General features: G+C 39.8%; 1 protein-coding gene across 2 annotated transcripts in view; it reads right to left on the reverse strand.

Moving 5' to 3' along the window:
• Positions 1 to 14,705, reverse strand: part of wdr36 (WD repeat domain 36) — a 108,067-nt gene extending 93,362 nt beyond the window's left edge. Inside the window, exons 1-6 of one of the 2 annotated variants that reach the window (XM_052019499.1) lie at positions 14,394 to 14,647; positions 11,260 to 11,287; positions 9,421 to 9,521; positions 5,535 to 5,652; positions 4,753 to 4,885; positions 2,460 to 2,514 (exon numbers count right to left, since the gene is read on the reverse strand). In XM_052019499.1, the coding sequence (XP_051875459.1) occupies positions 2,460 to 2,514; positions 4,753 to 4,885; positions 5,535 to 5,652; positions 9,421 to 9,521; positions 11,260 to 11,287; positions 14,394 to 14,543 (585 nt within the window). In that variant the 5' untranslated portion in view covers positions 14,544 to 14,647. Of the gene's footprint in view, positions 1 to 2,459; positions 2,515 to 4,752; positions 4,886 to 5,534; positions 5,653 to 9,420; positions 9,522 to 11,259; positions 11,288 to 14,393 lie in introns of both variants that reach the window. The other variant, XM_052019498.1, reaches the window with a different exon arrangement.
• Between the last annotated feature and the right edge of the window lie 3,210 nt (positions 14,706 to 17,915).

Below are 17,915 nucleotides of genomic sequence, written 5' to 3' on the forward strand. Positions count from 1 at the left end.
GACATCCCAAGACTGCGATGCTTGACAACCAATAACCATAACCATCTTCCCTTTATTCAAGGCATGGCTGCAGCCAGTGGAACACTTACCCCTTGCCTTCAGTTTTACCAGGGCTCCTTGGAGGTCAAGGTCAGTCACTCTCACCTCACTGCTAAAATTGAGTTCTTTGGACCAATTTTGGACCAAGGCTATGAGGAGGTCTGGAGCAGAGAGCTCTTGATAAGACCAGTGAGCTGGTGATTGGAAAGTAAGTGCTGCTTGATGGTGCAGGTAAGGACACCATCCATCACTTCACTGATATCAACTGTATACTGACTGAGTGATAATTAACCAACTTGGATTTGGCACAGTTTTTATAAACAGGACATAACTGGGCAATTTTCCATATTGTCAGCAGCTGCCAGTATTTTATCTGTACTCAAACAGCTAGAAGAGAGTCATGGCTGGTTCTGGAGAATAACTCTTTTAAGCACTATAACCAGGTGGTTGTCTGATCCTATAGCCTTCGCTGTATTTAGGGCCCTCAGCTGTTTCCTGATAGCACATGGAGCAAATTGTGGGCTGAACACAGGCTTCTGTGATGGTGGGGGATCTCAGGAGAAAGCCACAGTGGATCATCTACTCAACACTTCTGGCTGAACATGATTGCAAATATTTAAGCCTTGTCTTTAGATCTTACTTGCAAGGCTCCACCTTTATTAAGGATGGGGATATTCACAGATCCACCTGCTCTCATTACCTAATGAACTGTCCACTACCATTCACAACTCAGTGTGGTAGGACTGCAGAGCATTGATCTGATCAACATAAGAGGTGCTGGAGGAACTTAACGGGTTAGGCAGCATCTATGGAGGGTAATCCAGTTGACATTGCAGGTTGAAACCCTTCATCTGGAAAGAAAGGGGAAGATAGCCAGTATAAAAAGGCAGAGGGAAGGGGTGGAGCAAGAGCTAGCAGGTGATAGGTGGATCCAGGTGAGGGGGTGATAGGCAGATGAGAGCGGGAATGATGTCAAAAGCTGGGAGGTGATAGGTGGAAGTGACAAAGGGCTGAATAGGATGGAATCTGATAGGAGAGGATGGCGAAGCATGGAATAATAGGGAAGGAAGGTGGGGAGGGGAACAGGTGGGAGAAATGTGTGGGTGATGGGCAGATGAAGAGGGAGGAGGGTGGAGGAGAGGAAAGACAGAGGTGGTAGGATCCTGTTGGATCAGGAGAAGAGAGAGAGAGAAACAGAAACAAAGGGAAAAATAGGGGGAAAGGGACAGAGAGGGAGCAGTTACTGGAAGTTCGAGAATTCGACATTCATGCTGCCAGGTTGGAGACTGCCAAGGCGGAATATGAGGCATTGTTCCTCTAATTTTCATTTGGACATGATCTGGCAGTGGAGGAGGCTGTGGACAGACATGTTGGTGTGGGAATATGAAGTGGAATTGAAATGGCTGGACACCAGGAGATCCCAGCTAGCACGGCAGACAGAGCAGAGGTGCTCAACAAAGCAGTCCCCCAATCTGTGTCTAGTCTCACCGATGCAGAGGATGCCACATTGGGAGCAATAAATAACATCAATGGATTCACATGTGAAGGACTGCTTCTCCTGGAAGGACCATTTAAGGCCCTGAATGGTAGTGAGGGAGGTGGTGTAGGGGCACTGTTCTGAACGTTCAAAGTTCTGAATGTAAGAATGTATGGTAAAAATATAAACAATGGTGTAACATTAAAGGGAATAGGTAAATCCAGTGGTTTGCATAAACAATCACCATACAAAGAAATAATGTTAATTTAAAAAAAAGTAATGTTTGGTTTTATATTGTGGCACAGAATAAAAGAAATGCTAAATCTTTACAAATTGCTGGGTAGTCCTTGGCTGGGGTACTGTCTAAATAAGGACGTATCACTTCAGAAAAGATGTCCCTTGGAGGGGGTGAAGCAAAGATTTGCCACAATGAGGGACCAGTCCAGACACTAGATGAGCTTGTTCTTCTTACAATGAAGGAAGTTAAGGAGAGATTTATTAGAGATACTTAATCTTACGATGGATTTTGGTACAGCAATACAGAGCAACTGATTCTATTAGCACCAAGAGCACTAATCAGGGTCAACAAATTTAAGACTTGGACAGAGGAAGAGAGTTATTTTAAATGTGATCAGATATGATGCATAATGTACTTCAATGAAAAGGTACCAGAAACAGATGCAATGGTACTTTCAGAAGAGCACCTGAAATGCTGGGCTATGCAACTAATTGCATTCCTCTTTCGAAGTAGGAGGACAGGCACCATGAGCTAAATACCATTTTTTCGCACTGTACGACTGCCGTGTTTCTTCAAAGAATTTTTGTAAAGATTTTCATTTAAATGTTATGAACTGTTTGTTCAGAAGTATCATTAAGAAAAATACTTCCAAATATATTAGTTTGTACTTAAACTGACGAGCAGTTATAACAGAAAAACACTGACCTGCTGAAGCACACATACACTTGAGCCCCAACCTTGAAAGGTATATAAAAGTTTGCTAGAATTGGACCACAAAAGAAAAAGCAATCAAATGTTAGAGAATTAAAAAGTTATGTTAATCACTGAACTAAAATCACTTTATTACTCAGTAAAGAAAATCATTTAACTCATTTAAGACCTGACCACTTGATCATTGCAAGTATATTAACAAAATTAACTCCAATTTTAAAGACAGCTATCAGGGAAACAAACAATACACATATATTTTCCATGCTGGATAAAAATAATCAGACACATCCTAATACCTCATGCATCTCAATAAAATATTTAAAGTAGCTAGTTGTCAAGTCCAACAAAAATTATCAAAAACATTGGTCTGGCTGCAACACGAATTGTATATTCTGGTCAGCACTTACACACAGACTGAAAAGCTGCACTCCCTCAGCTCATGGATCATTACTCCTCCACACTGAACACCATTTGAAAGAAATACCAAAGGCTAGAAAGGCCACAGAATATGCTGTAGGTGGGTACTTCAATGCCTCATCAAAAGTGGCTTAGTAGCATAACCAATGATTGAGCTGGCTGAACCTTGAAAAATTTAGTTGCCTAACTACACTTACAAAGTGGTGAGAGAACCATTATGGAAGCAAAGCATACTCACCCTCATACATTTACAGTGAACAAAGGTGACCACAAAACAACCATCTATGTGGGGACCAGCTTCCACCCCTAGACACCAATTTCACTGAAGTTGTGGTCCGCTATGTTGCGAGGACTATGATTGTGCCAAATGAAATAGATTCAGAACAGATCTAACCAGTCAAAAATGGCCATTGGGAATCACTATACGCCATCAGCAGAACTGTATTCCATTACAAACTGTCATCCTTTAACTCATCATATTCTTCATTCTAATACCATTATCAATCCAGCAGCTAACTCTGGTGCAGACAGCACGCCAGTTACAGACCCGCTTGTAATATTAACTCAGTTTTACTGCCTGATCTGCTGGGCATTTCCAACTTTCTCTTTTTGGTTGCAGTTGTCTGCGAGAACTTTGAACTCTCTTGACAACCCTTACATGACTTTTGTTTTCTCTCTTCCTTCATTAATCCATCAACCAGCTAGCTTCTTAAGCAGCGTACCACCACCATCTCACCCTATCATAGATATTTCCTTTGTCATATCCATCCCTCTGTAATTTGTTCTCACTTTCAGTTCCAAAGGGCCTTCGAACAAAAAAATTAACTCAATCTTTAGTTTTTAAATTGCCGAGTATTTTCAGCATTTTTTTGATTTCTTTTAAGATAAAAGTTAGGGTCCCAGTAGTCTAAAATTCTCCATCTTCACCTTCCTTCCAACTATATCAAGTATAAAGCTTAACTGATAGTTAACACAACACTAAGACTGCAAACAAACACACTAGGTCAACCAGAAGTGACATCCATGGGATCAGCAGCATGGAAGCAGTAAACAAAGGATGAATACAACAGCTTTGTTGTTTGATGTTGGGCTGCAGAAATTTGTTAAACATCCAAAAACAGTGCATTAGAGACAGCAAGAAATCAGTGGCACATATAAACCAGCATCACATCTGCATAAAATGTTGCCAAAGGAATTGTGGGACCACCATTAAGACTGTAGTAGTTCAAACAGATGATCCATTACCATCTTTTTTGGATGAATAGAGATAGGCAACATTATCCATGCCAGAGAACAAATTGGAAATGTGTCAAAATGGAAAAATTGCACCAAAGCAGCACCATTTATCTCTAACTTCCAATTTTTAACTTCTCTGCAGTGGGAAGAGACTGACCTTGGGTATACAGCAGGTTTCCAGCTCCAAACCTAAATTCTATCACAAAATATGAACAAAAAGCTAACAGAAGCTCAGTAATATTAAGTTCAAGGTATCCTTTCCATCGGAAAAACATTGATCAGTAAATAACAGTGATGGTCGTTGGCATAGATAATACACAATCAAGCACATTAAAACTACAGAGCACAATTATAGAATTTGCATTTTATCTAATATCTATGTACAAGGTTAGAATTGCATTGCATCTTTAAATAAAGTAGAACATGAAGTAAATAAAGTAGAACATAAAGTGTATATTGCAGCAAATTTTAATCCCCGATGCTACAATAAAAAGGAAAGGTTGAATGATTCTCCTTTCGGTTTTAAGTATCTTTACGTTTAGCCGAATTTTATAAACTTATGGGGAAAACAACTAAGTAGAAATGCTTAATAATTAAACATTTTATAAAAGAAAATTAAAGAAGTTGAACTAACTTGGATTTAATATTCCAAAGTTGAAGACTCCCTTGCTCACTGCCAAGTAAAATTTTGTTGATATAGGTACTTGGATGCAAAAGGGCAGAAATTGCAAATGTGATTTTATCAAAGTTCAGTTGAAGGTATTCTTCTGCAAATAAATAAATAACATAGGGTTAAACAATATATTATACAACTTTAAGGAATATTTTAGTTCTTATCAACTACTTTACAATGGCAAATGTAATCAAAACTATAGAGGACCTTGGACTTGCTTGCAAAGACTATCATACTGAAACCACAACTGATAGTACCATGAAATTGGTCAGGTTTCTTCTATTTTGTTATGAACTCCCAGGTTCAAATATTCACTAGGCTTAATCCAACTGTAATAGCCACATATTGACAACTGGTTTCAGTATTTTTGTTTATTATATATTGTGCATCAGTATTATAGATAGGGAACCACATCAGTCAGTTCTGCGACTTCCAATTCTCATCAATATAGAACAAGAATAAGCCTAACAACTAAACAAAAGTGTCCTACAACACAAAGGGTATCCAATATAATCAAGGTATCTGAAGGGAAAGATGTGGAATCCAAAATGACTCAAAATTCAGACACGAGGCAATACAAGGAACAAGAACTGAACACAAATTGGTGTTAAATTTATTTTACTGGCGTTATTGATGTTATTAGACTAACTTGGTGATCTCAATACTTCCAAATAAAATTCCAGAGAATCTAGGAAATAGTGGCTAAAGAGATCAAAAATCAGCTTATAATCCTATAAACTCACCCTCTGATTCCACATTCCAAATAATAAGCGTGTTATCTCGATCTACTGAGATCACATGATCACCAAAAGGCAGCAAGAGATGGACCGCCGCATTATGTCCTTCATATGTATGCACAATCTGAAATGAAGGAAAAATCAGTTAGATTCCTGGAAAAATAAACAGCTATTTCCCAACCTAAAAAAAAAATCAATGCATTTGAGAAAACATTGTCCTTAATGATAAATGGGGAACTGAGTAAATTACACAGATTATCATTTAGTCAAAAATCACTATTTCATGGACAAAAATGCTGTAGAGTACTTGCCAAATATTAAAATTAAAATACATTTAGCATCAATTGAAAATTTATTATTTATTGGATAGGAAGATGCAACTTCTCTCACCCTACTTTTCCATTTTCCCAATACTGTCATATGGTAATAAAAATCTCTAGTCCAGCTACAAATCCAGCTGCTGCTAGAATTGTCATGGAAGCTCTGGGACAGGATCAGACTTGGTTCAGGTATCTTCTTGACATTCACTGTTAGGACCATAGGAATAACAAGTATTTGGGCAAGGTATCAGGACAATCCACACTCATGGAACCACAAAATCAACAATGGTACTTGAAAAGCAAAAAAATTTACAAATGCTGGAAATCTGATATAAAAACAGAAAACACTGGGGATGTTCAACGGGTCGTGCAGTATCCATGGACAGAAAAATAGTGTTCATGTTTCAAGTCTGATGACTCATCAGAACAGATGAATGGTCATTGGCACGAAACATTACACATTCCTCTCTCTACTTACACTGCTAAATGTGTGAGTATCCCCAGCACTTTATTCCTGTATCAGCAGGACTACTCTATTTTAACAGATTGTGGAATTCATTGGAGAGACAAGAACTATAGAGATGACAAATGACAAGTCAAATTTGACATCACAGCAAAAATATATTAAGTTTTGCACTTATATTTGGATTTCCTAGATGAGAATTTAATTTGCTATCCTAGATCATGTCAGAATATGGGTTCTTCCATTACTCATCATCTTAATTGAACACAATAAGTAATTATCCCAAGGCTGGTCTTTTAAAAGATTCAGAAACCACTTCCAGTGCCTTCTCGCTACTGTCTTGAATTAGTCATCAACATTTATTCAAATTCCCTCTTAACCCCATCAAACTGCCTCTTAACCACATAAAAGGATGCTTTACAAAACAATTTGAAGTACTGAGACAGGTTTAAATTGTAACTAACTGTTGTGAGAAATCCACATGGCTGTCACATGACAGTAAAGACAATGACCCCCGCTGACCGGAGGACAGCATTGCTCCTCTGATCGTAAGTGATACTACTGTCAATCAAGGTGCGGCTGCACCCACCCCTCAGATGTGAGAGTACCTTTTGCCTCTGAACCTGCCTGACCAGTACCCTTTGTCTCTGAACCTGCCTGACCATTGGCTGTGGAGGGAACCTTTGTCTTTGACTCCCACACCATTGGCTCGTTTAAATCACAACAGTGAGGCTCCACCCAGCCTCCTAGCACCATAAAAAGGGCTGCATCAACTAGCCCTTCCTTTTTTGACGACCCCAGGAGTAGTGAGACAATGCTGCAGAGATCATTGGTAAGGGAGCATTTCACTCAGACTCAGGGAGCGTTAAGGGCCAATGCTAGTGTGGGACAGGCATTGAAGTGTTATATCCTGAAGTCGTACATTGTTACTGTGTGCTCATGTGTGTGTGTGCTCGTGTATGAGTGCGTGTGTGTGTCCTAAACTAGTTGCAATCCCCTCTCGTGTTCGTGGTATCCTGCGTGAGTGAGTGTGTGTCTGTTCCCATCCATTCTGTTCTGTGTTTGCCTTTGTGGTTAAACTAGTTTTGGTCTACAAAGCTCGTGTTCAGAGTCCTTGATCCTCAAGACAGAAAAAGAACAATTTCACACAATACTAACTTAATTAAAGTTATGAAATACCAGGTATTACATAAGTAAATTCTGCAGTTGGAGCAAGGTATTAAATGGTTAACTGCTTTAATATGTACAACAATTGAAAAATTAAGGGCATCTCTGCTTTTATACTTCTTTTTTGCCCATTTTAGCCCAGTCACAAAAGAATCAGGGACTTGCTCCTTGGCCCACATTCCCCAAGGCTGCGAAAAAGAACATAGCAAAGAAAGAAAGCTACAAGACATTCTAACTTTAGTTTATAATTATCAGTTACGTTGCTTGTAGAATGACAAGCAGCATCAGGAACTAAGCTAAAGTAATTTTACTAACTAAGCTACAATTTTTCACTATTTAGTTTTGCATATTTAGTTTTATTCAGAGGTAACAGGGTGATATTTTTGCCCAGTCACAAAAGAATGAGGGCTTCTTTTTTTTTACTGCTCCCAAGAGACCCACTGACAAGCATATGATAATGGTTGTCAACAAGCTCCCTGCTCATGTATCAAGACACCTTGGCCCACATTCCCCAAGGCTGCAAAAAAGAACGTAGCAAAGAACGAAAGCTACAAGACATTCCAACTTTAGTTAAGAAAGATGCCACAAAACAACTAAAATAGTAATATCACTTAGCAAACAAACATAATCTATTAATAATCATTTTATAACGTACTAAAATCACTTTTATTTGACTGATTAGGGAGATTGTAGGTAAACATTTAACAGTTGTGTAAGAATTGTAAAAATCAAAAATAAATTGTTTTACTCATTATATAAAAGAGAAATCAAACAAATAACCAAGTATTCTGTTTAAGCCCAAGCGCATATGAATAATGTAACATCAAACCAATATAATTTAGGCCACTGATTAAGCAGATGTATTTCAGACAGTGCTCAGATGATGCGCAATTTCAAATTTGCAGATATTAAGAATTATTATAACAATTTCAAAGCGTATTTTCAGGAACACACAAACCCAAAATATTCCTTTTTAAACCCATTTTTTCCAGTTATTAATAAGAATTCTTCAATGAATGATCTTCAGCCCTCGAGCATAGGTGCTTGTTATAACACTGAATATTGGTTACTGTATGAATTGCATTTATCACAAAAACACAGAAATAGAATCTTTATTTGCACGCTTAAGAACTAAGAGAGATCCAGATAAAAATGCCTTCACAAGTAAAAAAGGAACAAAAATGGACTCTTCAGCCCTTTTAGAAGTCTTTGCTGTTTATTTAATCATAAAATTGGCACCAATAACAACCTCTGGGAGGCCCTACTGCATATTTCCATCCAATCAAAAACATTCTTCATTTTCTCTGCCTCCTATCCTTTACCCAATTATACCAAAGGCACCAATGATCATTTGACAACGTTTTTCTGTTTAAGTCTATAATGTATTATTTTACCAGTGCCTTTGGAAACTGTATTAAAAAATTAATCCTGAGTTCTTTGAAGTATCCATCAAGTCCATCAGATATCATTTTCCTCTAACACATCTTTCTCCAGCTAAGGATTAATCTCAATTTACAGTAGTTTGAGATATTTCATATCACTAACATTACAGTAATTGCCTCTTACCACAAAGCATTCTGCTCTATTTTGCAATCATCCATCCTCTGGCACAACTCCCATATCAGAGGAGGATTGAAGGATTGTGGTTTCAGCTGCTACACAAATCCTAGTTTCCCCTCAATAATCTCATTCGGAATGAGTGAGTTTTTAAACCTTGAGGGATGCCGACCTATTAAGGATCTTTTCCACTTATTCTTATCCTTCATTACTTAAGAAAATGTCATTGTTTACATTAAATTAATATTCTCATTCAATATATTCGTGGAAAGAAATTAATGCAGGTTAATTTTAGTTCTGATGTTTCAAAGCCAAACATAACTTCCTAATACTCTGGTATTTCTTAAAGATATAGTTGAACCCAGTGAACAAAATTTAAACTCACATCTTTGTTTCTGGCAAATGCTTTCACACAGTTGCTATGAGCTGCAAATACAAGCATTCGGTCTGCTGCCAGACAGGTGATATCTTCAGGAAGTGGATTACCTAGAAGGATAAATAATACTTAAACTGGAACTTCATCACGATTAGCTTCTACTAGTAGGCAAGATTCATTTTATTACACAAGACAAACCAACTTCCTTACAGGACGTCATTTAAATTTCTGCAAGTCATATTAATCAAAAAGAAAAATTGACTGAGAATAGCTAACACTACCAACAGCTTGTACTTATATAGTGTTCATTGCACAAAGCAAAACATTTCAGAATGTTTTACTGCATGGTAGTTGGAAGGACAGAGCAGGAATGAAATGGACATTGCTGCCCAATGGCAGCATTCATTGTTCATCCCTACTTTCCCCTGAATAGATGAGGCAGTTAAGCATCAACCACATTGATGCTTTAAAGAAAGAGATTCCAGAGTTTTGGATAAAATGACTTTTCTAATTACATCTAATATGATGGTTATCAAAACAAAATTCCAACCTAAGCAAACAGGTGCTCACTTGACAGGTGATTCTATTTATTTTCCACCATGCAGCTGTTTTTTTATCCCCTGTCCTTCAATTGTGAACTTTTGAAAACTGTTCATCCAAAACATCCCAATTATAACAAAGGATCCATGTCCAAATCAATTTACCAAAGTCACTGCCTGACCTGTTCCTATATCTTTGTATCAAGCTGCTATTTGAAAGCAAGGTTTCTTTCATAGGAGATATCAATATATTGGAAGCCCTTTATTTTAATATATTTGGGATCTGGACAAATGAATGGGTGCCATCTGAGAAGTTCTGCAGTCACAGAAACCCTGCCACCTGCCCTAATGAGCACTTCTTTTCCAATGGGAAACCAATACGACCAAAACAAATTAGTTATTTAGTTATATGCATCTTTGCCTATATTGCAATAATGTCGACATTTCAATAGTTAGCAGAAAATATTCTGGGACATCACGAAAATAAGAAAGTCATGTGGTCTTTCTTGCCCTCATTCCTATCTGACAAATGGAACCATACAAAATCGGATTTTCACTTTTCTCCACACCCCCCCCCCCCCAATAAATCGGAATAGACCATGTGCAAGACTTATTGATTCAGTTTATAACAGGACACAAGTTCATGAGCATAGAGTTTGTATAAACCTAAAATGGTGTATGCAGAATGAAATAAACCACACAAATAGATGAACAACCTCAGGAGAAAAATGGAGATCAGTAAATGAAGGCAAAGGCAGACATGTTCCAGGAAGCTAGAGTGACCCATAAAAACTTTGTACATTAACTATATTTGCAGCAAGTTCTGCTGGAGCACAATTTTACTCAATGCTCGACACAGAGATATTAACAATAATCCTGTGTAATTACTTTAGTGGCAGCACTGGCAGAACTTCAACTATTAATAAGTTATCATATATCATTTTTTGCACTGCTATCTTAGACCCTCCTGGCATTCCAAGTTATTCACATAAACTTAATTATTTTTGAAGTGCATTCTATTGAATGAGCATACGTTTCAAATACGGGCTGCAAGGTCCAAAAATATACAACGAATAGCCAGTAAAGTTATTTTTTGGTAATGTTTAAAAAAAAAGTTCCACATTTCTTGTGCTAATTATTTTAAATGTTGAATAATAGGCCAAGAGAGATGCATCTCATCCTTCATTGTAACTTACCATACTACAATTGATACAAATCAAAAGAATTGTCCATTCATATACGATGCAAAAGGCCGCAATTAAAGTTTTAAAAACAGTACATGTACAAATAGAAAAGTTTGCATACTTACTAACTGCAACTATTCCAAGTCTTTTCACCTGTTAAATAACACAAATATTATATTACATGAAAATGAAAAAATGATGGAAATAAAACACCTGCTGAATGTTTCCAGCATTTCTATTTTTATTTATTATTACTTACATTATAAGGATTAGCCAACTGAGGTTTACATGGGGCCACACTTCAATGTCAACAGTGATAAGTAAAAAGTACCAATACAACAAGACATAACCAAGTATTTCAAAATAGAAAATTAAGTTCTGTAAAAACATATCAAGCACATAGAAAATTATTCAAGGAAATTCATTAGCACTTGTGTTGTAGAGTCCTACAGCCATGGAAACAGGTCCTTCATCCATGCTGACCTAGAAAACTTACCTGAACTAATCTCATTTGCCTTTTGCCCACATCCCTCCAAATCTTTCCTATATGCATACCTGTCCAAATATATTTTGAATGTTGTAATTATACGCACCTCTACCACTTTCCCTGGCAGCTCATTTCATACACTCAACACCCTCTGGGTGGAAAACTGTCTCCTCAGATGCCCTCTAAATCTTTTCCTTTTCACCTTAACCCTATGCCCTCTAGTTTCAGACTCCCCTACCCTGGGAAAAAGACTCTGACCATCTATCTTATCTATGTTCCTCATGATTTTTATAAACCTCTATGTCACCCCTCAGCCTCCTTTGCTCCAGGGAAAACAGCCCCAACCTATCCAATTTCTCCTCAAACCCAAGCCCTCCAATCCCAGTAACATCCTTGTGAATCTTTTCTGCAACCTCTTCAGCTTAATCACATCCTTCCTATAGCATGGTGACCAGAAATGCACACAATACTCCACGCAGTCTCACCAACATCTTGTACAGCTGTAACACAATGGTCCAACACTTGTACTCAATATCCTTGTGGTAATGGTGGGAGTCAGTGCTCTTCTTACAGATTATCATTTATCACCTATCAAAAAAGGAAATTTCTGCCAGCTGCAATGGGAGTCCACCACCAGTCTCATCTTCCCCTCCCCAGCCCCTTGTTTTCCACAGGGACCAATTGCGCCATGACTCCCAAGTTTGCTCATTCCTACCACCCACCCCTCTCCGTTCCCTGGCACTTTTCCCCAAAACTATAGGGGGTGTAACATTTGTTCATACATCACCTCCCTCACCACCATCCTGGGACCCAAACAACTCTTCCGGGTCAGACAAAGATTCACATGCAGGGTTTGGACTTGAAATGTCGACAATTCCAGTCCCCACAGATGCTGCTTGACCTGCTGAGATCCTCCAGCAGATTGTTTGTTGCTTAAAGATTCACATGCACCTCCTTCAACCTCATCTACTGCACTTGGTACTCTCAATGTGGCCTCTCTACATCAGCAAGACCAAGCATAGACTAGGTGACTGTTTTTTGCAGACTGCCCTCTGTCCACAATGGCCACCTTGAGCTCCCAGTTGCAAACCATTTCAACCCTCCTTTCCAGTCGCACACTGACTTGCCTGTCTTCACCCTTCCCCATCGCCAGCATGAGGCCAAATACAAACTAGAAGACCAACACGTCATATTCCACCTGGGTAGTCTACAGCCTAATGTACGAATATTGAATTTTCCGACTTCAGGTAAACACACTCACTGTGCTCCTTTCTCTCTTATTCTGATACCTTCCCTGCCCCCAGTTTCATTCTGCTCCCCAATTGGTTCCATCTGCCAATCATCCCTCCCTTATCTAGTTCCACTTATCACCTTCCAGCCTCTGTTTCCACCTCCACCCCCCCTTCCCTCTCCCCCGTGCTCCATCTGCCCCTTTACTCTTCCTCTCTCCTATCTGTCTCTACCTATCACCCACCAAACACCATCTCCTGACTCTCCCCCAGCTAGCTACATCTGTCCATCTTCTCCCCCTCATCTCTTTATGTTGGCTATCCCCCCTCCACACTCTGTCCCTTTGCCTCCACGGATGCTGCTTGACCCACTGAGTTGCTCCAGCAGTTTGGTTTTTTTTTTGCTCCACGATCCTTGAACTTCCACAGTTGTAGAGCTAGTGGAGGCACTGGCTCCCAGCTCCACCAACCTCGATTCAATCTGACCTCCAGTACTTCCTGTGTGAAGTTTGCACATTCTCTCTGTTACCAGGTGGGCTCCCTTCAGGTGCTCCAGTTGCCTTCCAGTCCCAGAGATGTGCAAGTTGATAGGTAAATGACTGCTCTAAATTGTCCTTCACGTGTAGGGGTGTGTGATAGAATTTGGGGGTGTTACTAGCAAAGTGGGGAGAATTCAAAAATGGGATTAGTGAAGGCTTAACGTAAGTGGATAGCTGGTCAGCACAGATTCAATGACCAAAGATCCCATCACTATGACTTTACTAGAAAATCAGAGTTAAAGATTTAAGAATGTTCTCAAAGCTAACTTTAAACAAAAACAATGCAATGACCCTCCTGACTCCTGGAAAGTACTGGCCCACGATGATTCAAAATGGAGAAGGATCATTCGGGATGGCACTTTGAAGGCCAGTGCAAACAGGAGTGCACAACCTCACATTATACCTGCACATCCACCTCACAAGACATGCCGTGCCCTATCTGTGCAGAAGTCTGAAGTTCCCACACTGGCCTCACTAACCATTTCAGAATCCACAAAACCAGCATGCAAGTAAATCATCATCACTAAGAAAACAAAGAAGTGGATAATGGTTTATTATTGTCACTTGTACCAGGCAGTCACGGTAGTGTAGCAATTAGCGTAACGCTTTACAGCGCCAGCGACCCGGGTTCATTTCCTGCCACTGCCTGTAAGGAGTTTGTACGTTCTCCCCATGTCTGCGTGGGTTTTCTCCAGGTGCTCCAGTTTCCTCCCACATTCCAAGGACGTACAGGTTAGGAAGTTGTGGACATGCTAATGTTGGAGCCGGAAGCGTGGCGACACTTGCAGGCTGCCCCCAGAACACTCTACACAAAAAATGCATTTCACTGTGTGGTTCGGTGTACATGTGACTAATAAAAATCTTATATAAAAAAAGCTTGTCTTACAGTCCGATGGTACAGGTCAATTCATTACACAGTGCAGTTACATTGAGATCATGCATGGGGAGCAACGTTACTCACATCGTGGGTAACGCAGAGGCAAGGCCAGAGCACTGGTACTCACGTTGTAGGTGTGGAAACTTGCCCCCACGGCCGTCACCAGATAAAACTGCCGGTGCCGCCGGTGGAACCGGACCACGTGCGGGACGTGGTTGCAGTAGAGCGCGAGCGCCCGGTAGCTGCTGAAGATGCTGCTGCCTTTACCAGAAGACATCCCGCTGCCCGAAAGAGAACCGGGGAGGAAATATTCCGAGGAAACGCCAGCCTCAGCTCACCGAACGCCAAATCCCTTCCACCCCTAGCTACCGCAGGCACATGTGCAACACGTTAAACCTTCCTCGCCGCAGCATAGTTCCGCCTACCGGGGCGGTGTCACATTTTTAACATTCCTCCTCTCACTCTTTCTACTCGTCGTGCAACTCGACCTTTTTCACCACACTTACTTGTGTATGTTCACAAATACGAAACCAAAAAGCTAGCAATAGTCGACCCGAATGTAAAATAACTACTTCAAGAACAACTCAAACGATCTTTACAAACAAGATACATTGTTTTTTGCAGCATAAACCACAAATTGGAGAAGGGGCCCTAGAAATATTTCTGTTCCGATGTGGGAGCTTTAAAGCAACGTGAAATAGCACGATGACACTTTCTTTTGCCGCCGCCAGAAAAAAAAGGGGCAATTTAGGATTCGGCGGTCAAAAAGTGAGATTTACGCGTTTAGACTGTGAATTTGGGACACCTAAACGGCAAAACTGCAACTTGCAAAAAGTGGTGCCGTGTGAAGAATATCTGACAGGAGAGAAGAAAGGAGTATTTTCATAGGCAATCACTCAGGGCCGAAACTGAGTTTCTTCCTCCTCTTGGAGATAATAAAATTCACCATCGCATTCATTTCCCTTTGGCAGACTGAAAAAAGGTGTCTGCAGACCAACATTTAAGACGAGGTACAAAACACATGGGCTGTGATACCTGCCCTCCTAAATGCTTCTGAGACTTAGACTGCCTTATGGCACTGCAAAAATAACCAATGTTGTGTTTGCTAAATCCAGTGAAAGAATAAGTGAATCTTATCAGCGTCCATTCATGGCCAACATCCCCAGCACTGAGGCCCCATTACACTCAGTTAATTCAGCTGGACAGGTCATACCTTTCACATGTAAGACACCAGACTCCCAAAACACACATTCAATTCTGAACCCTGTTATAGGAAGAGATTACCAGGTGAACAAAGGAAAGGTTCAAGAACATTCTCAAACTTTCCTCGAAAAAATGCAACATCTTTACTAACTTGGAAATCACTGGCCCATGACAGCTCAGAGTGGGGAAGAAGCATTCAGAATGGCACTGAGAACTTTGAGTTCATGCATCAGGAGCACACAAAAGCCCAGTGTAAATGAAGGAAGGATCACACCACCTCACAAATTACCCAACTACTCATCCTATCAGGCACCTCCCTACCCTATCAATGGTAATGACTTTATCGGTCACCTCAGAACCAGAGAAGAACCAGGGTAACCTCAATCTTGAGGGACTGCCTAAGAAATTAAGTTCTGAGGTGGCTACAGGGTCAACATAGAACCCGCAAGTGGGGCAGGAAGTGTTTGAGAGAGCAGATGGGTTGTTCAGGTTGGGAGATAGTGCACTCCTTTTGCTGTTCATGTTGGGCTTCATAGAAAAAGACTCAAGGTTCTCAATATCAACCCAAATGCTCCTTGATTTTAATGGTCATGCACTGGGGATCCCCACAAGTTGGTGGCAATGTTACACTTTTTCAATGAAGCTTTGAGAACATCAATGTATATTTACCTTTGTCTTTCTGGTAAGTTTGCTGTCACAGAACTTGGAGTATAATGTCTGTTTTGGGGTCTGGTGCCGGAATTGCAAATACAGTAATATGACATGCCCTTCAGAGTCAAATCAGTGTAATTAGGGTCTTGGTGCCAGGGATCTTGACCTGGTTGAGGTCAATATTGTTGTTTGACTTAAGTTGCCAGTACATTTGGAGGATTTTGCAGAGGCTGCTTTGGTGGTACCTCTCCAGGGTTTTGAGATGACTGCTACAGGTAGTGTATGACTAGAAATCTTACAGGAGGGTAGGAATCACTACTGCCTGGTAGAGCATGATGTTTATGTCAGGTGTGTGCTGAGTAGTAGTTGTGATGTAGAGAATGGCATAATTAAGGAAATTAGAGGCACATGTAACAGGAATACAGTAATCATAGGGGACTTTAGCCCACATATAGATTGTGAAAATAAATTAGTACTTGCAATGCAAAGGATGAATTACTGAACTGTATACAAGCTAGATTTCTGGATCAGTATGTGAGGAACTGACCAGGGAACAAACTATTTTAAATCTAGTGATATGCAAAAGGAAAGGTTAACCTTATTATGAAGGGCTTCCCAGGAAAGAACAACTGCAATAAGATAGAATGATACATTGGGTTCATAAGCAATGTAATTCAATCTAAGCAAAGGAAGTGAATGTGGAGCACGTTAGCTGTGGAATACTGGGAAATTACATTAAAGAGTAAGAAAGTTCAGAGGGAATATTTAATACTTAAGGAAAAAAAACACAATTTGCATCAAAACTTAATATCTTTAAGGCAAAAGAAAACAGTAGAGAAGTGATCCAACCATGGAATTCAGGAAAAATTAACACCAGTATAAAATCTAAGGAAAAGGCTTATAAAGTTGCCAGATGAAACAGTAAGCCTGCCTCAATGAAAGTCACTGCTGACAAGGAGTTGGGATAACTGGTCACTTTTGGATTGGCAATCAGTAATTATTGGGGTGCCACAGAGCTTCACTTATTTACAATCTATATTAATGACTTGGATGAAGAAACAGTGCACTGTAGCTGAACTTACTAGTGATACAAAGAGATGGGGATGGCAAGTTATGAGGAAGGCACAAAGAGCCTGCAAACGGATATGCATAGGTTAAATGAGTGGGCAAGAAGTTGGGAGATGGTGAAAAAAAATACAGGAAAATATGAAGTTATCTACTTTGGAAGGAAGAATGAAAAATTAAATTATTATTTAAATGGAAAGAGACTACAAAATTTTGTGATACAAAAGGATTGGGGGTGTGTTGGTTCTAGGGCATGAAACATAAAAAGGGTTCAGAGGCTGGTACAGTTACCAATTAGGAAGGCCTTTACTGCAGGATGAATGGAATATAAAAGTAGGGAAATTTAACTGCAAGTTTACCAGGTGTGGGTGAGACCACACTTAGTGTACTGTGCATAAGTTTGGTCTTCATATTTAAGGAGGGGTACATGTGCATTGGAGGTAGTGCACAAAAGGTTTACAAGGTTGGTTGATTCCTGGGTTGGAGTTGATATATGAAATGAGGTTGAACAGATTGGACCTATATTCATTGGAATATAGAAGAATTGAGGCAATCTTATTGAAACATAAGATCTGACGGGAATTAACAGGAATGGATGCTGAGAGGATGTTCTGCCTAGTGGTAGTATCTGGAATTGGGAAACATAGTTTCAGAACAAGGGGTTACCCATTTCAAATAGAGACAGGGAATTTCTTCTTTCAGATGTTTGTGAATTTTTGGAATTCTCTAC

The sequence above is a fragment of the Pristis pectinata genome, chromosome 7 (assembly GCF_009764475.1).
Source record: "Pristis pectinata isolate sPriPec2 chromosome 7, sPriPec2.1.pri, whole genome shotgun sequence".
Taxonomy (NCBI): domain Eukaryota; kingdom Metazoa; phylum Chordata; class Chondrichthyes; order Rhinopristiformes; family Pristidae; genus Pristis; species Pristis pectinata.